Genomic DNA, 27,515 nt, shown 5'->3' with positions numbered 1-27,515 from the left:
GGCTTAGGTACTAATGGTACAAAGGAAATATTGCAAAACCCTATTAAACAGACCCCCTGTTTGCAATGAAATTTCCCAACATTAATCAGCGAGACACACTCAGAAATACATAGGTCATTCCTTCAGTGTTACACCAGCAAGGTTTGTGGAATTTTGCACACATTCACAATTGGGAGACACAGGAAAAAAAGTTAAAGCAACAGGTAACCTTAACTTAAATGTATATACAAAGAAGGCCTTCCCTTGATGGATACAATGGCGTTGAACCACATCTGAGTAATGCTCACGTTACAAATGATGCTTCAGAACTCTATTTTGGAAGAAGATAAATTGGTTTTATCCTGCAGCATTGTTGTAGAGTTGTTTCTTAGTTTAGTGAGGACAAAAACACACAATAGCAACAGCACCACCAGAAAAAGAGTAGAACCACCTTCGCTCACCTTAGCAGGGGAGCCGCCACTGGGCTCAGCTTTGAGTTGTTGCAACGTTGGCGCGAGCTGGAGAGCAATGTTTTTGCTGAGCTGGAAACGGCATCAACACGTGCTGTTTTAAAGGTTACTGTTCCTTTAACTGCCTGTAGCAACACACATCTATGTGTTTTATACTGTACACCAATATCAGGTTCCATATCATGACTGCTGACTATGCTCTTCTAAACAGCATTTTTTGACCAATAAGTTAATTATTCTACAAAATAAAATACATGAAAATATTAAATTAATTTAGTGAATAGTATACTTTTTCTAAAGTAATGTTTATATATATATATATATATATATATATATATATATATATATATATAAAATCTGGGAAAGAATATAGCAGAAAACAAAAAAAACAGTATTTGTTACAGGTCAAATAAATAGAACGTCTGACAGTTTGACTAACGGCACCCCCAAATAACAGGGGAATAAAAGACGATCATCCAGAATCATTGTTCCCAACCTTGTGACACAACACTGCACTGCAAGCGTCATTGCACAATCAGACAGACACTGCGCAGCTTCTATGTCTTTAACGCATTAAACAATTCTCCTTGTCCTCCTTAACAAAGGCAAATGCGGTTGCTGGGCGCAAATATCAATTCCATTTTTTTTTTGTGTTTTTCCAAAGTTAGCTCAGTTACTAGCATTTGAGAACGAGTGTCCTGCCATTCGCTTTGTAGCAAACACGTATGCTTGAGTTCTTTCATTTGGCAGCCATGTATTTGTCATTGCTGGCAAAAAAAAAAACCCAAAAAAACAAGAATGCTCTCTCTTTCTTTCTTTCCAGAAGTCGGATCCACCAATGGAAATGGCCATTCCTGGTTTTGCTTAGGAGCACTGATGAAACGGATACCTGAGCAAATAAATCTGTTTTCATGATATGAAATTTCTTTGTCCTATTTATCCATGTTCTTTGCTTCGGCGTGTGCAAACTACGCTAATGCCCCCTGAGCTCCTTGCTGTCCTCTTTTTTCAGAATTTTTTTGCCTATTTTTTTATATATATATATATATATATATATATATATATATATATATATATATATATATATATATATATATATATATATATATATATAGAGATATATATATAGATATATATTTATTTTTTTTTCAGTGCTAAATTCTTTTTCGAGTTATCATTAGCAGAAGGTGAGGCAGAAGGTATCTGTCACAGTTCTCATTCAGTCTCGAGACTGGTAGAAGAGAATGTATCCCGATTCAGAGTTCTTAGAGATATCAGATGTCAACCCGTAGAATTCCTCTATAGCTTGTGCATCTATTTTCTAGAGGATATAAAGACAAAAAGCACGAGGGACATGAGTTTAGCACAACACACTACAGTGCTAGCTACTGGGTTTGACCAAAAAGTACACAACAGTAAAGGAGAACAAAATGAATTTGTTCCCCCATCCCCTCTCCTGAACTACACTACACAATATACTGCCCCTGATTGGCTGTACCTGTTAATTAAATGCAGAGTAGCACATACTTGAGGTCCTATTGCCAGCTCTCATGTGACCAGGAGCACATGCTGTTGAAGCCATCCTGGCTTGGAGCTCCAAGGTTTAAAATGACCAACTGTCAATTAATTTCATGCCATTTTAGACCATATACCCCCCCCCTCCCTCTTTAAAATGGTCTCATTCATTAGTCTTATGTAGAGAAGGTGCATAAACGCTATCTGGTGATAGCTGAACGTTTAGGTACAAGTCCCAGAATTGGTCACGTTACAATGGAGAAAGGCAGGAGTGGAAGTGTGTTACCTTGTGTGGGGATTTTAGCTAATGGTACAAGTATTGTTTATATGTGGAAGTTCAGACAGTGTTTATACACCTTTTCTACATAAACCCAATTAAATGAGGAGTTTTTAAAACTCCTGCACCTATTTAATCCTAAACTAAAGCTTCCCTAGCTATAAACCCCCCGAGATTCAATTACCACTGGGACAGCCTTGTAAAGTCACTTACCTCTACAATATCATCATCGAACAGCAGCCAAAAGTCGTGACTCTTCACTATTGCAATATAATGTCCTCTATTTGGACCACTGTTAAAAAAGAAGTAGAAATAAATATTTGCAGTTCAGCAAGCAACCTCTATTACTACACATTTCCCACCATTTATCTGGCATGTATGAATGTGATAGGGACCTAAGTCTGTAAGCTTCACTTGGTGGGGCTGATGGAAATGATGCATATTCTCTGTATGTCAGTACTATATAAAGGATAATAGTAATTACAGTTAAAGTTGCAGAGAAGGGAAAACAGTTTTAACAGTTGAAAATAACTTGTAGTTCAACAAAGACATATTAATACACTTTGCAGTGAATTGTTTTTATTTGTGATTTTTGCATTATTTAACTTTTTGCCCCACTGCTCTTGCAATGTAAGCTGCTGGATGCTAAGGTCCCACATACCCTAACAACCAGTCAGTGGTCTGAATGACATTCTAGGAAACAAACAAGAGAGGGTAACTGATAAATAAGTAGAGATGCACTGAAACCATTTGGCTGAATACTTAACAGAATCCTTATTTGCATTTGAAAATTAGGCTACGGAAGGGCAGTGGCACAGTTAAAAACTTTCCATTTCCTTGATTATGTGCCCAAAAATCACATGATTTTAGGGATTCGGATTCAGTTCGGCCAGGCATATGGATTTGGACAAATCCAAATTCTGCTGAAAAAGGACAAATTGGGCTAAATCCCTAACCAAATCCTGGATTTGGTGCATCCATCTAAATAAGTCAACAAGCTTCACGATAGTAATGAACATCTAGTTTGGCATTCTCACAAATCTTCCATGGTGACATATGGTACCATCTGGGGGTTCAACGATCCCTGATCCTTACTTTAATTGTACAGAAAAGCAATTAGCTATTAACAAACAGGGATCTTACAGTAATTTAAGGGACACAGAGTAACAAAAGAGGTTGGTATATATAACTATGTTAGCTAATTAATCATTTTCTAACAATTAACAAAGCAAGTATTTGTGGCACTAAAATGCATTATTACCTTCCACAATGCACAACCACAGCTACAAGGTCATACATTCTGTCTGGGTTGGTGGCATCTCCTGATGTGTTAAACAGCCGCAGCTCTAAAGGAAAGACGACTCTGTAGGAGAGCTTTGTATATCGATGCAGTTGATCCATGTACTTGAACCTCTTTAGGTGGAGGGCTAAAATCATAGGCAGCTTTTTTACTTTCATCCTTGGGGAAAAAAGACAACAGTTACACACAAATAACAATTCTGTCATATTTGGCAAATCTGAGATAATATAGTGATTGCTGACTGTGCGGGCGGGGCTCAAGAATACCACATGGGTAAGGCAGCCGTGGCTACAAAGCCTTTTATCCCTGGCTTGTGGGAAATGTCAGAAAAGTATGTGATTGTATGGGTGAACAAATAAAACTACAAGGTATTTATTTTTATCCTTAGCCACAATGCGCTACTGAGCAGTTCTTTATTACTATGGTATAAGGCAGATGGGAGGTGTGTGATTTTCATAGTAAATAGATGGCAGACTGCAGCTCAGCACCAGCTTCTTCTGAAGCAAATACACTTTTACCAGTGCCGGGCAACAGTACATTATATTTTACTTACGAACACTCAGAGCCATTTAAGATAATATGTAGTCAGATTCCCAGGCACGTTGCATTTGCCGTAGAAATTACCTTTTGTGTGCTTCCTGCTTACTGCGACACTCTTCACAGTAATATTTATATTCACTACAAAGTGTTTCCGTGTTACTAAAACCCCTACAAAAAAATAAAAACAAATTATTTTTAATGAGGATCTGGAATAATCACATTAAATGGTGCAGAAGAATTTGTATAGATGCATATACTCACACTAACACACTCAGGTTTATGTCACACTGGAAGGCTGCAGTCGGCTAAATATGGGCTTTTGCTACCTATGGGCCATAAAAACCTAAGCACCCTATATGAAACTATTTAGCTAGCAAAGGAAAAGTCTTGCATTAGTTGGTGGATATCTGCTGGGTGTGCATGCATCTGGGCGGATTCAATGCTTCTGGGTGCAGGCCCAGTGAAAAGGTTTTTTAAGCCTATGGGCAGATTGTCAGCCTCTGCTTATCCGCCCTGTGTGACCATGCCCTCAGATGAGGCTAGGGAAAAACAAACAGGCCATAAGACAGCACTAGGCTGAACTTTTAACTAATAGCTAAAGCTATAAAGGATCAAAGGGGAAGTTTTAGTATTTTATAAAACATCCTATTCTTTGTAACTTTACCTTGTCATGTTTTTTAATCTTTCTCTTTAATTTTTTATCTTTATTTCCCACAAGTTTTAAATTGGGGTCACTGACTTCGCAGCCAAAAAAATAATTGCTACAATTTTATTGCCACTTTTTATTACCTTTGATTTTATTCAGGCTCTCTCATAAGGTCCCCATACACGGGCCGATATTGCGAATCGGCAGCCAATCAGCCCGTGTATGGGCACTCCCGACGGGCCTGCCCAACCGATATCTGTCCTGAAATCGGCCAGATCTCGATCAGGCAGGTTAGAAAATCTAGTCGGATCGGGGACCGCATCGGCTCGTTCATGCGGTCCCCGGACCGACTTTTCCTATACCCGCTGTTATAATTCGATCGTTTGGCCCTGGGAACAGCGGGTATCGCCCACCTGTAGGTGGGGGATATCGGGAGAAGATCCGCTCGCTTGGCGACATCGCCAAACGAGCGGATCTCATGGTGTATATTCCAGCCTCTGTTTTAAACCACTGCCTGGTTGCTAGGGTAAACTGGATCCTAATAACCAGATAGCTGCATAAAGGGAAAATATACTCCCCATCATGACATATATAATAAATAAATAAATAAATATACTCCCCATTTTGACATGAGCTTATTCCATTCCATCTGAACTTTTAGAAATAAAAACAAACATTTTATTTTTATTTTTTACACAGACATACCTGATTCTACATATTGAAGAGAAACCATGCTAAGTGTGTTTGCCAGTTCTCCTCCCCCCAGACTCTGTAAACAAACCCCTCCCTCAGCTTGTTTGTGTTGTAAAGTGACTGATAGTGACGAGTACAATTCTTCTCCAGGTATGAATTTGTGTGTAAATATTTTCTAAAACTGCAGCAAAAAAACTGCTATATACCCCCATAATTTTTTGCATGAAAAAAAATTGCTGCGACAAAAAATGCCCATAGCATTTTTGAGAGAAAAAGTGTAAAAACACCCATTGACTTCAATGTGCTCTGCAAATTCCCTCCAAGGGTATAGCAATTTTTGTGGCTAAATAGGAAATATCTGATTAGCACTAGTGATGAATTCTGGGTATTGATGTTCCTCTGCTTTCAGGAGAATCTGTGCACCACCCAGCATGGAAAGCAGAGGGAATCCGGAGTCCCGGAATCCATCACTTTACAATAAACCAAAGTGGGGGAAGGGGTTGCCTTACACTCTCAGCAGAGGGGATCTTGGGAAACAGCTCATGAGAGTAGCAAAATGGTTTCCTTTAATCTGTGGAACTGGGTATGTTTGTGTAAAAATAAAAAATGCATTAATATTTATTTCTGGAAATTCAGATGTTAATGCAACTTTTTTTTTTTAAATAAGCCCAAGTCAATGAGCTCATGTTTTCTTTTTAAATCCTACACTGGAAAGCTGCTGAACAAAAAACAAAATGAATTCTAAAAATCCGTATATCATGCTAAAGGCTAAATTTAAATGTGAGCAACCCCTTCAAACAAAAAATGCATCACGGAGTGCAGCTTCTCTTCCCAGGTATACCTCTCCCTTATTCGCACCTTTGTTAGTGCTAACTTCCCCTTTACAAGAAAGCAATTACAATGTATAATAACTTATCAGTTACCTTAAACAATGAGTGATTGATGTGTTCTGCTCCACATCCACAGAAAGATCTAAAAAATCCTCATCTTTGCTGCTTATCTGCAGTGTGAAGTAACAGAATAACAAATTGTACAATTAGAACTGTACCACCATTTTATTATGACGATAGAGATTATTCAGGAGAAATGCCCTTATTCTATAATAAAGAGTTTATCCAGTTTATTGATACGGCACATAAGTCTGATACAGAGATCATGCTCTCAGCATTGGTGGATGTGGGGATAAAGGAATTTAGAGTATATGCTGTTTTGCAGATGCAAATGGAATGATGGCCAACCATAGATTCTGCATACTGTTTGACTGATTTCAAGATGATTACATGGAACTAGTTGGACAGCACTTTTAAGCTGATGTCCCACAGAGCGGTTTTGTTGCCCACAATAGATCTCTGCTATCTCGGGTGACTTACCACTCGGAAATGCCTTTCCACCGATAACAATAGGAGCCGCTGGTGGAAAGCATTTCACATCGCTTTGGTAATCCAAAGTCACACAAAGTTTCCTCCCGCAGGCAACTTTGCGCGTCTGGAAAGGCATTTCGGAGCGTTTAGTCGCCTGCGGAAGCAGAGATCTATCACAGGCAACGAAACCATTCTGTGGGACACCAGCCTTAAGCCGGAATACACAGCATATCAAGGTTAAGGTTCTGATAGGAACAACAGAAAATGAATTATATTACCGTTTCACATGTAAGACATCGAGTTTCGTTCGTCAGAGTTCCCTGAAAGATCTCATGGACCCACGTGGGATCAGGTGTGCTATTGTTGTTCTCATTGTCAATGTTACCATTGGGTATCCTTCCATTCTGTTTCTCTTGCTTTCGCTCCTCTTGCAAAATATCGGCTATTGTGTTTAGCAGATAGTTCAGAAATTCATGAGCGTCCTGTTGCATGTAGTTGTCAAACAGCTCTGGAAAGCAAAGCACATGGTAAAAGTGATTTGGGATAAGGGTTTAACATTCTGTGTGAATTGTACTGACCAGGAAACAGCAGGGCACAAAAACATTACTCCATTGCATACATGCACTGTGCGACTGCTGGAATACCTATTTTTGGTATATTATATACAAAAGCATGGGCTTTAACACCACTGGGGATGCTTATAATGCAGTCTATAAAGATAGATTCTCTGCTCATTGGTAAGTGAGATGGCAGCACCCACTAAAACAAATACATGTTTATTTGCAGATGGGGGATATCTTGTACGCACTATAAAATGTTTCTAGAGAAAGATTTTTTAAGTATTTTACTGTCCCAGCTATTACAATAACTATCAATCTTTATACAGGGCTGACAGTCCTCAGCAAAGAGAGGGAATGTGTAGCTTACAGTATAAGGTCCCAATATTGTTACAATTGAAACCAGGTCCCCAGCACTGCAAGGCAATGCTAACCACTGCTGCCCCATTTAACTGCTTTTAGAGCCATAATAAAAATGTATAAATGTTTACGGAAAGATAAAACAGAAAGAGACATTGTTTGAATATGTTTAAAACAGCATTTCCAAACAAAAAACATTTTGATCTTCATCTAAAACCAGAAGGAGGTGGCATTCACATATTCCCTTTATGCCTCTGTGCCACAAAGTCCTATGCTTTATCGAAATCCTCTGCTCTCTCTCTTTGCAGTGTATTTTAAGACACTTCTTAGCAAACAAATAATAATTTATATAACTAAAAAAGGACACTATGAAGTGACAGAGCTAGCTGAATAAAATATCTACCCTCCTGCAGTTTAACCTTGGGGGTGGCAGTGTGCCAGGCTGAAAACTTCTAAAGGCTGAATTTTATATTTGGTGCTGGAACCTTCACCCGTATAAACCGCTATCCTGTACTTCCACACTATCTCCCTGTCCATTCCTGTCATCTATTAGCAGCTCCATTATGTCTCCAACTCAGAGCTACCCAGGCTGGTGTGGATTTCTCCTAACAGGAACACAAACCCGCGTATAAGGTAAGCCAGTGCTGTCCAACTTCTGTTTTACCGAGGGCCGGAATTTTTCTGACCTACGTGGTGGAGGGCCGATAATGGAAGCCAGTTTTGACCACTCCCCTTTTTGAAACCGCACCCACTTGAAACCACACCCATGTTATCACATGACCATACCCATATTAATGGTTGTAGTACAGCAAAAACCTGCCATACTCTGCCTGCCCTACCCTTCCTGTGTGTGCCATACTCTGCCTTCCCTACCCTGCCTGTGTGTGCCATACTCTGCCTTCCCTACCCTGCCTGTGTGTGCCATACTCTGCCTTCCCTACCCTGCCTGTGTGCCATACTTGGCCTGTGTGTGCCATACTCTGCCTTCCCTACCCTGCCTGTGTGTGCCATACTCTGCCTTCCCTACCCTGCCTGTGTGTGCCATACTCTGCCTTCCCTACCCTGCCTGCGTGTGCCATACTTTCACTGTGTTTGCCATTCTTGGCTGGTTTGTGCCATACTTGGCCTGTGTGTGCCATACTCTGATTTCCCTACCCTGCCTGTGTGTGCCATACTCTGCTTGCCCTATGATGCCTGTCTGTATGGCACACACAGGCAGCCTACAGTGACACAATGCTGGCACTGCTCCTACAGTCTGCACAATAACTATATATTAAAAAACTTTTTAATTGCAGTACCACCTCAGTATATGTTCTTTTTGTAGTGTGCAGGGATTATTTGTGGGTTTCTACTGCTCCTGAAGTGTGAACAGGGGAACAATGTGGGTGATTACAGCCTGAGCCTGAGGTGTGAACACTGCAGGGGGTGAACAATGCAGAGATTAAAAGGTGTGAACAACACAGGGGATTACATGTTTAAACAATACAGCCTGATTACAGCCTGAATCTGAGGTGAGAACCATGCAGGGGGGCAGTTAATCACAGTACTGATACCATTTAAAGCTTACAGAAGAGTAAGCCATCAAAGCAGCCAGACAGGTGGGGGGCCACACAGAGGGGGGTCGCGGGCCGCATGCGGCCCGCGGGCCGCCAGTTGGACAGCACTGAGGTAAGCCATTACAATCACAGGGGGGTGTCTTTCCTTTTCCTTTAATGAGGAATTTGGGGCAAACTGAATGCTTACCTTTTTGCATCAGCCAGTGAGTAATACTAAGCACTAACGAGTAGCATTCGGTAAAGTCATTTACATTTATAATGAATGGAAAGCTGTTTCTGATGTTCCTGCTTTGCAGACAGCTTCCTGGCTGCAGTGTAATTACTTTCCTGTCAAATGCAGCAGCTCAGTTACTCTTTATGCTTTATGTGACCAATCATCTCTATGGATCGGCGGGAAGCAATCAAAACACCATCCCTCCCTTACAACCCATTAGAATGAGAAAGTGGCATTTACAGCAAACACTTTTAACGGTAATGCCACACAAAGAGATTTGTAGTCCACATGAATTCTGCACTACTGTTGGCTACAAACTGCCTTAAAATACATTCCCATTTACTAACATTCAGTTAAATGTCGAAATGCGCCTTCTTCCACCTTTTCTCGCAATACCCAAGGGCAGCAAAACTCTTTATGTGCCATTACCCTAACAGCAGGCAGGGATTGGTCTGGAACACAGGAGTCACCATCTCTTAACTACATTCACCTGTCAGCTCTTAACTACATTCACCTTGCTATAGATAGGACTAAGATCTTAATAGAGTGGGAAGCTGCTGTCAGCAAAGGTTGCTACCTCCCTCCAAGAAGGGACTGTGGATACACAAAAAAAGTGATGTGCAGGTTGGGAATATCCTTTCCCAACCTTTCCCAATGTGCCTGAACTGATATGAAGTTGCCATAAATGTTTCAAAACCAAGCCCACCCTATTTGAGGATGTGAGGCAGGCCCGGAATTGGATTTAAAATAGGCCCTGTCATTTTTAGTGCACAAACAGTCCCCACAAAGGGTCACTAAATAGTGACTGTCTATGGCATCTTACAGCGGTCCCTCTGGCATTTGCCAGAACCCACTGAAGTTAGGTAAGGGAAATTGCATTACAGGTAGAGAAGGAGGTATGGGTGGCAACACCACTAGCAGGGGGGCTACTCAGAATCCTACAGCTGGAATTAGTTTGCTGGCTAGACCATGCAAGGTTCAGGCCTATCTGTGCATTACTAGTACCAGGAACGTGAATGTGGGCATAAAAAAGTCACCTCACAAATTAAATATGCCCTTCAGAGCACCATGGAAAATGTAATTCATCATTTAACCTTTTAAATGGATTTTTGGCTGCATCAGAACAGCAGCCCCCCAGGCGAGCCAGGAGTTCACTGAATAATGCAAGCGAGAAGCTTCTTTCTACATATACTACATACAAGAGCCACTTTACCCTAAAATGCTGCTGCTGAATTGTGGTTAGCATAGGGCCAAATACAATGGCAATGGGAACTCTCTGCATAGGCTATATGCAAACGTAGGGGTTGTTCCTGCTAATGCTATGCCTGGGGTCTTCTATTACTTGCCACCTCCCTGCTGATTACTTTTAAAGTGGCAGTAACACCAAAAAAAGCAGCTCCTGTTTCTTTATATTCTTTTATATCCATCACTGATTTTTCTAGCTTTCTCTGAAGGTTACACTGGCTTAATTTTTGTGTATCCACAGCCTGCTCTATCACCTTCCACGAACCCTGTATGTATAACTTTATTTATAAAGCACTAAAAGGATACGTAGTGCTGTACAATCGTGACGATATACACAATTACACACAGGGAGGATAAGTGTTATAATAAATACAATAAATAAGTATAAATAACAGAGAATAAATGCCATGTGGTATGAGACACAGTAGGAAGCAGGTCATTAAAAGACCAGTAACATGTTATTTTCTAACAAGAAATGTATAACAATCATCCTATTACCATTTTCTTTCCGTAGCCTGGTGATAAATTTCTTCGGAGGGATTACGCCAACCTTTTTCTTCTGAGTGGCTATACTGTGGAACAGATCTGCCAGGCAAGTGAGAAGATTCTCTTTCTTTCTGGGTTGGCTTTTGTAAGCAAGAACTTTCTCCCGAAACGGCCGACAAAAATAAAGTGCTTGAAGAACAGAGTTGCAGTAGCAGGTGTTCCCAAACTGAAAAGAAAGCAAAAAAGTTATACATAAAATGGCGCACCTCAATGGTCACACACACACTAGGTTGTCAGTTGGTATAATGACTGATTCATCAAAAAATACAAGAAGACATTTTAAATTTCCTTTCAGTATGAGGTAGCCTCGATATACTGAGGGCTTGCAATTCAGAATTGTTTGTTATCCATTACAATCAATGAAAACATCTGCCCGGGCATAATTAATGCTAAAAACCACTCCCATTCACAATTTTTAGCAGTTGCACATTACTAATAAGCAAGTCCCATTGGTTATAATGGAGTGTTCCACAAAAGTGTTTTGTTTTGGAGAAACTCATCAGAGAGGATAGACAATTAACACACTGTAACTTTACTCTATCCAAGTACATTTCTGGAAACCAGTTCAGTAACATACTTATAAGAAGAAAAACATGTAAATGTGTAAATGTTGTGTAAGGCTATATATGAGCAGTATTGGAACTTGAAGAATAAAGACAATATATTGACACATTAGAATTGTCTAGAGAAACAGTAAGAAACCAGCTGATAATGACACTCGGAGGTCAAAGCTCACTGGTTATCAAAACTACCCAAACGCTTGCCAGAGACCATTATCTCCCCACAGGTGCCAGTGCCAGGCTGAAGCCAAAGCACTGGAGGTGAAATATTCAATCTTAAGAGAAAATATTGACGCATGCTTTTAAATAGAGGCGGAACTATAAATGCTCCTTTAAGTCAGTTTTTATTGGTCTACCAGTTGCTCTGTAATTGGCACTGCTATATACCGAACTTACTGCACCAGAAGAAGCCAAGCAGCCTTGTAATAGTAATGGTCTATGAAATCAAATGTTGCCAAAGCAGCTCCCCATCTTGGATCTTTTTAGGCCATCTTCTGAGAGCACATGCTCAGTGTGTTCTGTGCTGCTATTGAGATGCTTAGAGACCATCTGATGCCCATTTGTCATAGAAGCTCATGCTACAGGGTTGATTATTAAATACTGAAGCAGAATGCACTGGTTTCTGAGCTGCCATGTAATGTAAATCTTAATTAATTACCTATCAGCCTTGTAAAAAAAAGATAGGGAACTACTTGGGGCATCTTCAGAAGCACAGATCCTTATTACTTGGGCTAGACTTTGCCTTGTAGAATGTCTATCCTAATTTTTTGTCATGCTTAAGTTCTCCTTTAAGGTGGCCATACACGCACCGATATTATCGTACGAAACCTCGTTTCGTACGATAATCGGTGCGTGTATGGCATGTCGGCGAGTCGACCGATATCGCAGGAAGCTGCCGATATCGGACGACTCGCCAATCGGACAAGTTTGAAAATTTTGATCGGGCGCCATAGAAGGCGCCTGACCAAAATTCTCCCTTCAGAGCTGAATCGGCAGAAGGAGGTAGAAATCCTATTGTTTCTACCTCCTTACCTGCCGATTCAGCCCTGAATGGTGTGTGGCGGATCTTACGATGTTTCGTGCGACCGATGGTCGTACGAAACATCGTCGGATCGCCACGTGTATGGCCACCTTTAAACGTACAGTTTCTTGAAAAAGTATCGAGCACCTAGAGCAATTCTCTCATTTTACAAAACATCATATCCTACAATGAACATTCTTCTTCATGATGTGCTTTTCTCAAAGAACTGAAAACAGTAAAGGTGGCCATACACAGGCTGATTCTAGCTGCCGATATTGGTCCTTTGGACCGATTCGGCAGCTTATCGGTCCTTTTAGGGGCAACAACGCCTGGCCTGCCCGACCAATATCTGGCCTGAAATCGGGCAGATATCGATCATAAAGGTTAAAAAATTCAGTCGGATCGGGTACCGCATCGGTTCGTTGATATGGCCCCCGAACCGACTGCCCCCATTACAGTTGTTATAATTTGATCGTTTGGCTCCAGGGCCAAACAGCCGAATTAGCCTAAATTCCCCCGATATTGCCCACCCGTAGGTGGGGATATCGGGAGAAGATCCGCTCACTTGGCAACCCTGCCAGGCGAGCAGATCTTTACTTTTATGGCCACCTTAAAGGAACAGTAACACCAAAAAATGAAAGAGCTTTAAAGTAATAAAAATATAATGCACTGTTGCCCTGCACTGGTAAAACTGGGGTGTGTTTGCTACAGTAACACTACTATAATTTATATAATAAGCTGCTGTGTAGCCACGGGGGCAGCCATTCAAGCTGGAAAAAAGGAGAAAAGGCACAAGTTACATAGCAGATAACAGATAAGTTCTGTAGAATACAATAGTGTTTTATCTGTTATCTGCTATGTGCCTGAGCCTTTTCTCCTTTGAATGGCTGCCCCCATGGCTACATAGCAGCTTATTTATATAAATTATAGTAGACTTTCTGAAGTAAACACATAACTTTTACCAGTGCAGGGCAGCAGCACATTATATTTTAGTTACTTTTATACACTTTCATTTTTTGGTGTTACTGTTCCTTTAAGACAAGAGAATGATCAATGGGCTGATTACTTCTGCAAGGCACTGTACATTCCATGATATAAAATGAAACTGAACTTGTACATAATGTCTCGCTTAAGTAATGCACTGCATTACATGTAATGCTAACATAGATAGGCAAATTAAGGAACCTATGAAAGTAAACATGTTATATTCCAATTTTAGCTCTGAAATATCATCCGTGTGAATAGCATCAGAACCTTCGGAGCAGCTCTGACAAGTTAAATGGAAGAATTAGCATAAGAAACAGAGAATGGAAGATTAACAATGAAGAGACGTCAGTTTAAGAGACAATTTAATGGAGGTAAAAACCATAAAGTGCTGATGTTTAAACTAATATTAACAGCAGAGAAAAAAGGCATATAAATTAGGCCTATTTATGCGCATGAACAATACCAAATAATAGAAAACCTAAGCTGGACGTCATAGCTCCTAACATACATAATTCAAACATAACTGGTTACCTGCCATGCATTGTGAATGCTGTAGCAATGTACATTTTATGTTTTTTCTTTGTTTTGGGAATGCGATGTGTTTACTGGCATCAGCAAGGCAGTGAAAGTGTTTATGGGCCTTGGGAGTGACAATCCCCCCAATTATTTAATGATGGCCTTGATATATTTTTGTGCTTTTAGGCTGATGCCAGACGTGGCGTAGGGCTGATATTTTCGGCAAGCGGAAAACCGCTTGGCGAAAATACAGCCCTACGCCTGCTACTTGTGCCTGCACCCAAATGATGAGATACGCTCAGGTGCAGGCACATGTATCTGATATTTGCATGAAAACGCAAGACTTTGCATTATCTCGCGTTTTCATCGGATACATGTGCCTGCACCCGAGCGTATCTCATTCATTCGGGTGCAGGCACAAGTAGCTGGTGTAGGGCTGAATTTTCGGCAAGCATTTTTCCGCTTGCCAAAAATATCAGCCCTACGCCACGTCTGGCATCAGCCTTAACTTGGTGGACAGGAAAACACTCTCAGTTGTGCCTCCATTGACCTCAATAATAATCAGCCTGCAGCCTGCAGCCTGCCTTACACTTGTGGCACAGATGATTACCAGCTAGAAACAGACAGCGTATGGGCAGCAAAAGGCTTATATTATATATATATATATCTAATTTCACTTGTTTACGTTATCTTTGAAGTCCCATAAGTGCCTTACCCTATGCCTGTATCTTATTTTTTGTGATGTGCACAATGACACACAAGCATGGTTATAATTCCTTAACACTCACTGCCATGTTTCCAGGTAGTAATTGCCTGAGCAACAAGTGCCCTGCAACTGCCCTGAAGAGAAGATAAGATAAGTCTGCTTGAATATATGTCATACCAGTGGTGAGGTTTAAAGGAGAACTAAAATCAGTGTGCCCCCACATGAAATAATACCATTTCTAAAGGATGCAATGGCTCAACCCTGGCCTCACTGGTTATTTTTCAGAATGGCTGGATCTTATGTAGGGAGCAGTCTCCTTCTCCCCTTCCCATCACAGACACTGGGAAGGAACATGTAGGACAACAATATGTTTGTTCCGTGGATATTCCAATGACTGGCCTACCACAAATCAGAGAGAGGAGGGGGAATGGAAGATAGAAACCTTGGGTTTGCAAAAGATTTAACTGGACAAAAAAATGATTCATGGGGTTTTAATAAAAAAGGGTTTAGTTTTCTATTAAACACCTTTTAACTAGAGGAATGTAATGATATTACTTTTTTATTTTGATTTGAAGGACTACAATGATTTGAATGGTGCCCCTTAGAAGCAATGATAAAAACACAGGAAATCTTAGCAACAGAAAGGCTATAACTAACCAACTCCCATTAGGATTATTACTTTTACACCAAAATAAATAGGATTTTTAGTAAATAATATGCAATGATACCATCTTTCAAAAGTGCACAGATTCCCAATTAAAACAAATGCAGTGGCATATACTTACATTTACTAAACCAAAATAGTGTTCATTTACTGGAAATTGTTCCGGCCCAATCTCTTTCTCTAAAGCCGAGGCATTGGCGCCCTATGGGGGACAAAAATTAAAAAACAAAAAAGACATTTTAAGCCAGAATATTATTGGCACATGCAAAAAAGCAGTTTAAAAAAAGCAGTTAAGAATAGAAGCATTTTAGCATAGAAAACACTACTGCAGCTCATTTAAGATGGTTTTTAATTGATCAAATCTATCCTCTCCCACTACAGACAGAAGGCAAGTTATTCCAAACATCCATGCCCTGTATTACAAGTAAATCCAAATGAGCGCACATGATCTCCTGTTGCCTAGCAACTCGGTTCCATTCATATAAGCAAAGCCAGCAGCAAGCGCCTGCACCCATCTTATAAAAACACGTGCTCGTGGGTGAAAGCTTGCAATAACGTCACTAAAACAGAGCTATATCCATCCAGTTACCAGAGGTCCCAGGAAAAAGAATCTCATATATATAACAGAATAAAGGCCTTGCCCCCACACTGCTGGCAGCCGCCAATGGACCGCTGGAAATATTGCTCTATTTTATTCCTTGCCTCCTGGGTTTGCAATAAATGACATAAGTACAGCTTATACAGGTATAGGACCCGTTATCCAGACTGCTCGGGGCCTGGTGTTTTCCAGATAAGGGATCTTTCCGTAATTTGGATCTCCATACCTTAAGGGCTCTGGCACACAGGGAGATATCCCTGTTCGCGGGCGACTAATCTCCCCGAATTGCCATCCCACCGGCGAAAATGTAAGTCACCGGTGGGATGGCACATGCTGCGCAGACGATTTCGGCAAATCGCCGAAGTTGCCTCGCGTGTGCCATCCCACCGGCGACTTACATTTTCGCCGGTGGGATGGCAACTCGGGGAGATTAGTCGCCCACGAACAGGGAGTTTTGTCGTGGGCGACTAATCTCCCCGTGTGCCAGAGCCCAAAGCCTGCTAAAAATCATTTAAATATTACATAAACCTAATAGGATTGTTTTGCCCCCAATAAGGGGTAATTATATCTTAGTTGGGATCAAGTACAGGTACTGTTTTATTATTACAGAGAAAAGGGAATCATTTAACCATTAAATAAACCCAATAGGGCTGTTCTGCCCCCAATAAGGGGTAATTATATCTTAGTTGGGATCAAGTACAGGTACTGTTTTATTATTACAGAGAAAAGGGAATCATTTAACCATTAAATAAACCCAATAGGGCTGTTCTGCCCCCAATAAGGGGTAATTATATCTTAGTTGGGATCAAGTACAGGTACTGTTTTATTATTACAGAGAAAAGAGAATCATTTAACCATGAAATAAACCCAATAGGATTGTTCTGCCCCCAATAAGGGGTAATTATATCTTAGTTGGGATCAAGTACAAGGTACTGTTTTATTATTACAGAGAAAAAGGAAATCATTTTTAAAAATTAGAATTATTTGCTTATAATGGAGTCTATGGGAGATGGCCTTTCTGTAATTCTGAACTTTCTGGATAACGGGTTTCTGGATAAGGAATCCCATACCTGTACAGCAATTACAAGTTTAATGATCGAAAGACATAAACAGGTATAGGCACCATCGGAGCGAGGATCGCATAAATGAGCCACTGTGATCCCCAATCTAAAGGGAAAATCAAATCTGCCTGATCTGAAGAGAAAATCTTATCTGCCCGATCGACATCTGCCCAATTCTTGGCCAGATATTGGTCAGGGAGGCCTATTGGGTGTCCCGATACACAGGCAGATAACCTGGCAAATCGGTCTGAAGGACTCAAATTGGCAGCTAAAATCTGCCAGTGTATGGCAACTTGTAGCTTTTAAACGATTATTAACTTCCTTCCTTTTAACATCTGTTTAAAACCCTTATACTAAAAATCAAATTTGAAAATTCTCCTTGAAGACATGATCCCTTCTCTGGCAACTTTAATACCAACTATATTTATGTATCTGGAAATAATTTCAGCGTTTTTATCATTGCAGTAGTTTGAGCCCATTCAGTAAGCTTCATCACGTTCCACAAATATTATCCCACAGGCACATAAGCCATATAAATAAGCCATATAACCAGTCAGTGTATATAAAGCTGAATGTGGAGCAGCATGCTGGGAATGTTAACCACCATTCCAAATTGTAGGTTAGGATAATATGCTTATTATGGATCCATACAAAAATCAATGCTGAAGGGTGCCTCTGTACTCAGTCTATAAAAAGCATTTTCTCATTGGTTTCTAATGCCAATAGAAGTGAGCGCCAGGAATGCAAATACGGACCCTGTGATCATCGAGCAGTCAGAGCCCGAATTCTGGTAAAAGTTTTGCAACTAAATTTAGTACATGTATAGGATTTACTATCTGTAAAGCTCCAAAATTCACCCTATAATAAAACAATGCTTGCACTTGATACAGTATAAACTAAGCTAGTACGAATACTTGCTGATGCCACACAGTCCTATCTGGCTTTGTTAAAGGAAAACTATACCCCCAAACAATGTAGGTCTCTATAAAAATATATATTTTTCCCGCTGCCCCTGTCAACCCCAGACTCCCTGTGCGCTCTTCTGCACGCTGCTCCTTCCTGACTCATTGCTCCGCCCCCGGCGTGACGAAGTGACATCACATGCTACCTGCATTAAATATCTTCCTGTCCCTTATATATTGATATGGGTGAGTGCAGAGAATTAGTTTTTGTCAATTTCCATCAGCCCCCGGCAACTTTGTGCATTTTGTGGGAATCGGGGAGAGGTGGTCCAATAGCAACGCAGGTATTAATGAGTGATTCCTTCTCCAGGTGATCATGCTGTTAAGCCTGTGAGAGGCAGGGGGCACCCTTCTAGAGGAGGCAGTAGGGGGAGCCTGGCATCTAGCATACTCATTCCCTGCATGTATTTGGTCAGTAAGATTGATAGACCCTAATTTTATTGGAATTTACTTTGATTATTGAAACTTTTCAGAATCTGCTGCATTTCCTACTTTAGGCTTATACTCGAGTCAATAGGTTTTTCCAGTTTTCTTAGGTAAAATTAGGTACCTTGGCTTATACTCAAGTATATATGGTAATATAAACTATCTGTTGGTTAAGTATTTATTCTGGGGGTATAGTTTTCCTTTAAAAACATTTCCAAATTACAGAAAAATCCCTTTTCCAGAAAACAACATGTACCAAGCATTCTGAATATCAGATCCCGTGCAGTAATCTGGTCAGTCTGCTATTTGGGAGGTGACTGCATGCCTATAGTTAATGCCGATAGTTTGTTGGAAATAACAGACACCCTGTGCCATCTGAGCAATATGGAAGCCAGACTTGATTCATACAGCTCTTGGAACTTTTTAACCCCTACTGTGCTTTTTGTGATCCCACACTGAAAATACACAAACCCAGAAACAAAGGTTCTACAACCTACAGCACTTAAAGGGTTAAAGAATGCACTAGCCATTATCATTTGGAACATGAGAATACCCATCCTGCCAACACTCTCAGTGTGAGAGATATCAAACCCATGGTACCAGTGAATGAAGGCCATTAGTGCCTGGAGGCAATGATAATTGCTAGGAAGGTATTGGCAGCAGTGAGATGGCATTTGGAAGGACTGGATAGAAGGAAGGGCACATAAATCCACACGTCAGGCAATGTAGCCTAATGCTGTTCCATTATAACCGTCCCATTATACCCCAAATGGATAACACCAACCTGCAACTGTGTTTTAAATGTCAATGGAAAGTACTATTTATTATCTTTCTCTTTACAGCTGAACTGTGCCATCATTAAGCCAGGTATAAATTGTATTTGCTTCATTTCTAATAGTTCATGCTGTAAACAAAAGGGCTGCAGTGCACGTGATGGAAGAACAGGATCTGTGTCAGCTAATTAACTAACGATCTACATTTCACCTTTCATTCATTATGAACTCAGTGACTTTGAAATGAAGTTTATTCTGGCTTGGACTTGATGTGGCAGCTTTGGAACTACTAGAACACTATGTATGTCTTGTGATCCATGGTCACAATGTTACAATCAGGCCCTAATTGACCGCCCTGCAATAAATAAACTAGTGCTTTGTTAATTGTCATTTGAAACCACTCTCTTGTTTAAAAAATACAGATAAGCAGTAAAGGGAAAATTATTTTACCAAGGCAGGAAGGCAATAAAACATCTGCACTGTTGAGTTTTCTTCCCCTGAGCTACTGTGCAACAAACATCACTTGTGATGTTGGCCATAGCAACCAATCAGATCTTTGCTTTTGTTTTCTAACTTGTAGGTGACCGTTCAAATTTATATTGTTGATTGGTTGCTATGGACAACATCACTAATGATGTTTGTCTCCAATGTACATACACCTCTAAATGTGCTTGTTTACATGGCTGTATTCGGCACATGTGCAGAAAGGAGGGGTACTTTCCCTAACCCCAGTTCCAACACTGGATTTAAGGTGGCCAAACAGAAACTGATAAAAGCTACTGACAGATCAAGTTGGCAGCTTGTGGGCCATGTATGAGACCCTCAGACGGGCCTACCCGATCGATATCTGGATAAAAATTGGTTGAGGCTTACATAGCCGTTACCTGATCATATGGCCCTAGGTCCAAACAAATTGATCAGCCTGATTTTGCCCACCTTAGATAGGCATGTCAGGGGAAGGAACGTTCATTTGGCAAACTTACCAAACAAGCTGATCCCTACATGTAAAGCCATGTTGGCCACCTTAGGGTGCCTATGTAGAAAATACACCCGACTGCTTATATTTCATGATGAGCCCTTTTATGAGGTGCTAACTGCACCTTAAAGGAGAAGGAAATAAAGAGTTAACTCAAGCTGCAGGCATACCTTTAGTTCTCTCAACAGTGCCCTTAAGTCTCCCCATATTTCAGCCGTTCAGATGATCAGAAGCCAAACAGGAAGTAAAAACACTGAGCTGTGTAAAGAAAGTTCCCATAATGCCTCACTCTTGCACCGAGACCCAGACCAAGTGAACATGCTCAGTTAGTTAGACTATGAGTCAGCTTCCTGCTGATTGGCTCAGATCCACATTCCTAAGGGGGGAGTGCGTTCTTAGCATTTATGGGGGAGGGGGGAGCAGGAGAGAGCAGAGGGCTGCTTGTCTCTGGCAGAGGAAAACAGACACAACTAATCTTTTGACAGAGAAGTCAGTGCAGCGTTTCTGTGAGTGCTTATGGCTATAATTTAGCCATAATTTAACATCACTTATTGCCCTCCTATTTGTACCTGTAAATAACCCACCCACTTTTTGTACTCTTAAAATAAAGAGTGCTGCATACACAGCAGTGCTACATATACAAAGATATACATGATATATATACATGTTGTGATATCCCTTTAATGGTACAACATGGCCATCCCTTTGTGGGAGGATTTGCCCAGCACTGCTGACTATACAGGTCTTGTATAAATAAATGAGTGAAAGCCGAGCCAGATTTAGATCAGGGACACAAAGCACAGTACAGCTGACCCATTATAGCTACAGGCTGGGAAAGGAAAGGAAGCAAAGTGTTGATGAGATTGGTATAAATGTAGCCTGACACATTTGATGGCAATGATTCAAGTTAAAATCATGGGATTAACAAGAAAAAGGGGTTTTGTTTCCCTCTTAATCCTGACAAGGATTTAATCTTCCAGATAAACACTACTGCCTAAAAATACCCTTTGCGAATGCTTAGATTGCTGAGATGGTGCAGATGTGACAATTTGGAGGGGGCAGAACAATATTCTGTCAAATACAGTGGCGGCAGGTTCTATACCTGCACGAGGCTTTCCATTTTGAGATGTTTGTTATTCTTAATTCATACCGAATACAAACAGCTTGCATTATATATCCTCATAATTTAATTACCACTGTCTTACATAAGTGCCACTCACATAAGCACACTAGGGTCTATCAGTATAGTTTTTGCCACAATAGTACCAAAGTACACTATATGGGTATAAGGGTCTGGACATTCCATGCAAAGGACATGCCTTCTATTGGAACACTGACTGCTCAGGTCTAAACTATCCCCAGAAGCAATATCAGCACAAGAACTATATATAGGGAACATGGGATTTTTAGTTGATTAGAGGCAAAGAAAACCTGCATCACCATGTGCAATAGCAAGCATCAGTTGGAGTGGTGTAAAGGTCAATGTCATAGGACTCTGGAGAAATAAATTACATTTCACTATGGGTCTGATGGAAAAGCCTGGCTTTGGTACATGCCACTACATCACTTCCTGCCTGAATTCATAATGTCGAAGGTAAAGTTTTGGTGGAGGAGGCATTAAGGTATGACGTTGTTTTTCATGGTTTGGGCTAGGGCCCCTGGCTCCAGTGAAAGCAAACCTTAAGGCTACAGTGCACAACCTTATTTGTGTCAATTTAATGCTACTTACTTTGAGGCAACAGTTTGGGGAAGGCCCTTTCATGTTATGGCACAATACTGTCCCAATAAACATAGCTACACAGAATGGGTTTCCACAGATCAACCTAGAGGGAATTAGCTGCATTACCGTTATCTATTTAGCTTTTTTTTAACTTATGTCTTCTAAAAAAAATGTTCTGCTGCATGAATCCCCCTATAACACAAAAAGACACAAAGATTCCTCTTGGTGGGTGAGAGGCCTTACACATTTTACTAGAGGAGCGCTAGGAAAACCACATATGTTTTAGGGAGAGCCCCTTAGTCCGGTATACAGACTTGTGTGGTTTACTTGCACTAACCTAATATTACAAGTAGTGCTGTTTGGCCAACCAAGGGGAATCCAAGTGCCTCCTTTTTTTTGTAACATTACAGGTATGGGACATGTTATCAAGAATGCTTGGTGTTTTCCAGATAAGGGGTCTTTCTGTAATGTGGAGCTTTATATAATAAGTTTACTTTAAAAAAAATCATGTAAACAATAATTAAACCCAATGGGATGTTTTGCCTCTAATGAGGATTAATTCTATCCTAGTTGAGAACAAAGTACAAGGTACTATTTTAGTATTACAGAGAGAAAAGAAAATCATTTTTAAAAACGTGAATAATTTGCTTATAGCGGGGTCTACTGGACATGGCCTTCCCAAAATTTGAGCTGGATAACAGGTTTCCAGATAATGGATCCTATACCTGCACTAGATAATGTGTAAAATTAGGAACATGTCAAATAAATGCAGGTTCCTGGACTGCACCAAATGCATTAGGGCAACTGGTGAAGCCCTTGCAGTGGGGTTTTCAAGACATGTCCCATAGTGAGCACCAGTGCTTTATGGCAATGTGACCCTGGGTGCAAGAAGTATTACATTGTCTGTGATTGAGTGACCTCAGAGGGCGCCACAGATAGGGATGGATATAGGGATCTAAAAGCTCATTCAAAAATACGTGATAAAAACTATTAAATTAAGCTAAAAGGGGCTAAAGGGTGAATACATGCTCTGCAGTTCCAATTAGAGGCCAATAAATGTTTTATATTACAAAAAAATTGCATACTTATATAGGCATTGTTTATGTCAGAATTATTGGTCAATACTAGAATGTATTATTTCTGTCTCACAACATCCAGATCAAAATAAAAGCAGATCATGGAGAAATGTTAGGAAATGACTGCCAGATTAAATCAAATTGTATCAAGTAGGGTCCCAACTAAATCACTTCTTAGTTATTCCAAATGCTGATGTTAAAATCTCAGTTTTATTTTATCTCTTACATCCCGCTTTGAATTCTACTGAATCAGGATTATTACAACTTTACTTTTACAGAGTAGTTAATGTAACAATACATGGTTTAAAGGAATAGCAGACTGTACCAGGGTGTAGATTTAACAACAAAGTAAAAAATAAAATATATAGACAGACAAGTATTCAAAACAAATTAAAAGAGATATGTACCCAGCAAAATATAGGGCACAGGTAAAATCATGGCAGAATCCCTTTAGCTATTTAAGTGAATGCAATATGCTACCAAGTACTATGGGGACTGTACGATGTTGGGTAGAAGAGGAAGGAGGCCCAGGGATACATACAATAACCCCAACACCAACTAACAATATAACAATAAACAGCTGGTACATAACAATAGAACAACTAGGGAAACACCAAAATTAAACAATGGAGGATACTGGCAGAAAGGGTTAATGCCAAACAGTATTTTAATTGCTGTTGCAATCAGGCAAAAAAACCCAATACCCATACACACCCACACTGCTTTCCTTATGAATCTATAGGAAACGTGCTGCCTTTAGCAGATGTAGTAGTGACAGATGCCTTTAGTCCAGAAATACTCAGAGATCTTGTTGCCACCACCACTTGTTCTTAAAAAGGTGGTTCACCTTCATGTTAACTTTTAGTATGTTATAGAACAACTTATTTTTACCAACTTTTCAATGGGTCTTTGTTTTTTAATTTTGTATAGTTTTTTAATTATTTGTCGTCTTCTTCTCACTCCAGCTTTCAAATGGGGGTCACTGACCCCAGCAGCCATAACACTATTGCTCTGTGAGGCTACAATTTTATTGTTACTATATATTAGTTTTTATTTAGGCCTCCCCTATTCATATCTATGTCTCTCTTTCAACCCACTACCTGGTTGCTAGGTTAAATTGCTGAAATTCTAAACTGGAGAGCTGCTAACAGAAAGCTAAACAATAAAAAAATAGGACTGAAGGGAGGTAATTCTCCGGGGGCTGCAGGAGGGAGAAGCAGTGGCCAGAGATTCCATGGTAAGAGAAGAAAACACTATGACAGCAATGTGGGTGGGGGGGGGGGGAAGGCTGTACTGTTTCATGAAAAGGCAGGAGACCCAGTGAATAAAGGGCTAGTGGCAACTGTTTGATCCCATTATGTAAGGTCAGTGTACTGTTTAGCTATAGATTGTTTAACCACTGTCCTGGTTATTTACTTTCTAGGATCCTCCTTTTGTTTAAAAACAAACAAAAAGCACAAAAATAGCATGACAGCATTATCAGCCATAGCAAGCTTTGTATTCCTCATCTGATTAGCCTACTCCCAATGCATTTTTAATGATAGTCAAGGTGTACTTTTTATTTCTAGGTTACACTGTTAACATAGCAAATAATTCACTCTACCATTTAAAATGTTATTCTTGAACCAACAAATGTAATTTTTTAGCTGTAATATTGGTGTGTAGGCTCCATGTCAGTGCATTGGGCCTGGGTATTAACTTTCAGAAGGAGCCTGCTTTCAGGTAACATATTGTTTCTCCTACTCCCGTGTAACTGGAGGAGTCCCAAGCCGGACTTGGCTTTCTTACTACTGAGTGCTATTCTGATATCTACTGGGAGCTGCTATCTTGCTCCCTTCCCATTGATCACTCCAACTTGCAGCTCAGCAGTAAAGTGTGACTGAAGTTTATCAGAGCACAGGTCACATGGCTGTGGCATCCTGGGAAATGAATATGGCTAGCCCCATGTGAAATTTCAAAATTAAATATTGAAAAATCTGTTCGCATTCTTAAAAAAGGATTCTGCTGGAGAAGCTCTATTAAATATGTTTTGATGCGTTTTCCCCTGACAGTATTCCTTAGTGAATGCATCAGTTGGAGCCTGCTGCATGTTGGCACACAAATTCTCAAGGTGAAGCCCTGGCTAGGGCCCACACAATAGTACATACAGCCTAATGCCTTAGCTGGCACCCTCAGCCTCCATCGATGACAAGCCACTGTGAGCCAGGGACATACTAGTGGTAACTCTGCATATTTGCGTATTTAAAGCTTTGCTCCCATTCATGAACGTATGTATTTTAAAGCTGAGAAGCACTCCATATGTGTGCCGCAGGCCACTGCTCTGCCTGGCAAGGAACTGGTAACATGGAGCAGATGGGAACATAACTCCCTTTATTTTTCAACTTTCTATGCAGGTAGAGAAAACACCTTCCTAGTGTGACAATGGCCTAAAGACTTTTCAGCTATTTAAGCAACATTAGGGTGAAGCCTTCGGAAAACAGGGGATATACCTCCTGCTACACACATTTCCACTGCCTTAAAACCAAAAATAGGAAGTTTTAACTCTCACATTTTGGACGGAGACATGCAAATCACTCTATAACATCCCTATTACCAACTATGCATCCACAACTGCTGGTTTTACAGCACAGATACAGCCTAATAATTCATGACCATATACCCATACTTGCTGGCAGCCTGTTTCAACCTTGTTAGATCTCATCAGTGCAAAATATTGGAATGTGGCTTCTGAGGGTGAGAGTTAAAAGACACAGTGGGAAAATGTACGATACAGGTTTAGAGAGAGTTAACTGCAACTTTTTTTAAATTGTCACAATGAAACCTCTACTTTTTGTGAATTGTTGCACAAAAAAACAGCTTAAAAAATTCTAAAACTCTAAATTTCATAGCAAAAGAAGGATCCTGCAGGGAAGGGACATCTGCCAGTGACTTCTACATAATCTCGGCAAGTTTTAGCTGGCAAATTGTCAGATTTGGATTTTTAGCTGTTTTGTTACACAGTAAATTTGAAAGAGTCACAACTTTTTTAGCGCTTAAGAAAAACTGTACATGTCAAGTCAGGAAAATCAACTTTGTCTGAAACAGGGGGAGTGACACTGAGTTGCCAACAAGATTAATGACCAAACTTAGTGCCTTTTATTACATAACCCCAGAGTGGAGGGCTTAAAGTAGAACTGCTAGTAGTATTGCTTTATGTTTTTGTCTCTATTCCCATCTGTATAGACCAGCAAAACTGAAAACAAGTATGGTATGTACTGCACTGCAACCATATTGAAATGTATCTATATCATATACCTCCTCCTGACTAAAATGACAGGGCCAATACAGGGCTGTATTAAGGCCCGGAACTGTGCCCCTTCGTTGCGGAAGTGATGTCACAAGCAGCGCAGATCGCCGTGGGAACCCTCACCTCCCCAGGTCCTGCCTCTGGATTTGGCCAGAGAGTATCTGATTGTTGCTGGGGATTATTGTAATTTATCAGTTATATGGGAACTCACAATCCAACCTCCCCTCCCAAGGATGCTGCCCTAGGCACAGGCCCTTGGGTGCCTATATATAGATACGGCCCTGCCTTTACAAACAACCAATTTCACTGAATTCCTTAAACCAATTTTCAATGTTCTAACACTGATTTTGGCACTAGAGATTAGCTATATTTGTGCCCCAATTTTAAGCTGTCCTTTAATACTGACAATTGCACTGATGCATTAAACCCTCAATGAAACCAGATTCAGCCATATAGCAAATCCTCCTCCTTTGGCCAAATACCAAACTAAATTGGGAACCAAATTTCCATATTTAAATCTGAGAAAAATCGTAACAATTTTCTCAGAGGTTTGAAGTCACATGATTTGAAGTGTTCAGGTTCAGTTGTACCCCTTGGTTTAGCTGAATAATAAGCCATGTTTGTAGATTTTAAGCTCTTTTGGGCAGGGCTCTCTTCATATCTTGTATCGGTTATTGTTTGCTTTATATGTTACTCTGTATGTCCAATGTATGAAACCCACTTATTGTACAGCGCTGCGGAATATGTTGGCGCTTTATAAATAAATGTTAATAATAATAATAATAATGGTCCGTATGTTACCAACTAGCCAAAACCACATAAAGCTGCCACAGAAATGAAACCTAGCTGCAGGAAGCCTACAGAGAATAATTTTCATCTAAGCTTTCTACATTCAAATCTTCTAAAATGTTAAACTACAACCAA

General features: G+C 40.3%; 1 protein-coding gene across 1 annotated transcript in view; it reads right to left on the bottom strand.

Moving 5' to 3' along the window:
- Positions 1 to 1,265: 1,265 nt before the first annotated feature.
- The window catches only part of usp12 (ubiquitin specific peptidase 12), a 30,606-nt gene continuing 4,356 nt past the window's right edge, over positions 1,266 to 27,515 (bottom strand). The window contains exons 2-9 of the mRNA XM_002941538.5: positions 15,835 to 15,915; positions 11,212 to 11,425; positions 7,060 to 7,289; positions 6,344 to 6,420; positions 4,166 to 4,249; positions 3,503 to 3,700; positions 2,455 to 2,533; positions 1,266 to 1,770 (exon numbers count right to left, since the gene is read on the bottom strand). Coding sequence (XP_002941584.2) covers positions 1,669 to 1,770; positions 2,455 to 2,533; positions 3,503 to 3,700; positions 4,166 to 4,249; positions 6,344 to 6,420; positions 7,060 to 7,289; positions 11,212 to 11,425; positions 15,835 to 15,915 — 1,065 coding nt within the window. The 3' untranslated portion in view covers positions 1,266 to 1,668. The remainder of the gene's footprint in view (positions 1,771 to 2,454; positions 2,534 to 3,502; positions 3,701 to 4,165; positions 4,250 to 6,343; positions 6,421 to 7,059; positions 7,290 to 11,211; positions 11,426 to 15,834; positions 15,916 to 27,515) is intronic.

This window comes from Xenopus tropicalis, chromosome 2 (assembly GCF_000004195.4).
Source record: "Xenopus tropicalis strain Nigerian chromosome 2, UCB_Xtro_10.0, whole genome shotgun sequence".
NCBI classification, from domain to species: domain Eukaryota; kingdom Metazoa; phylum Chordata; class Amphibia; order Anura; family Pipidae; genus Xenopus; species Xenopus tropicalis.
Note: the sequence above shows the minus strand (reverse complement) of the source record. Positions and strands in the feature narration are given on the sequence as shown.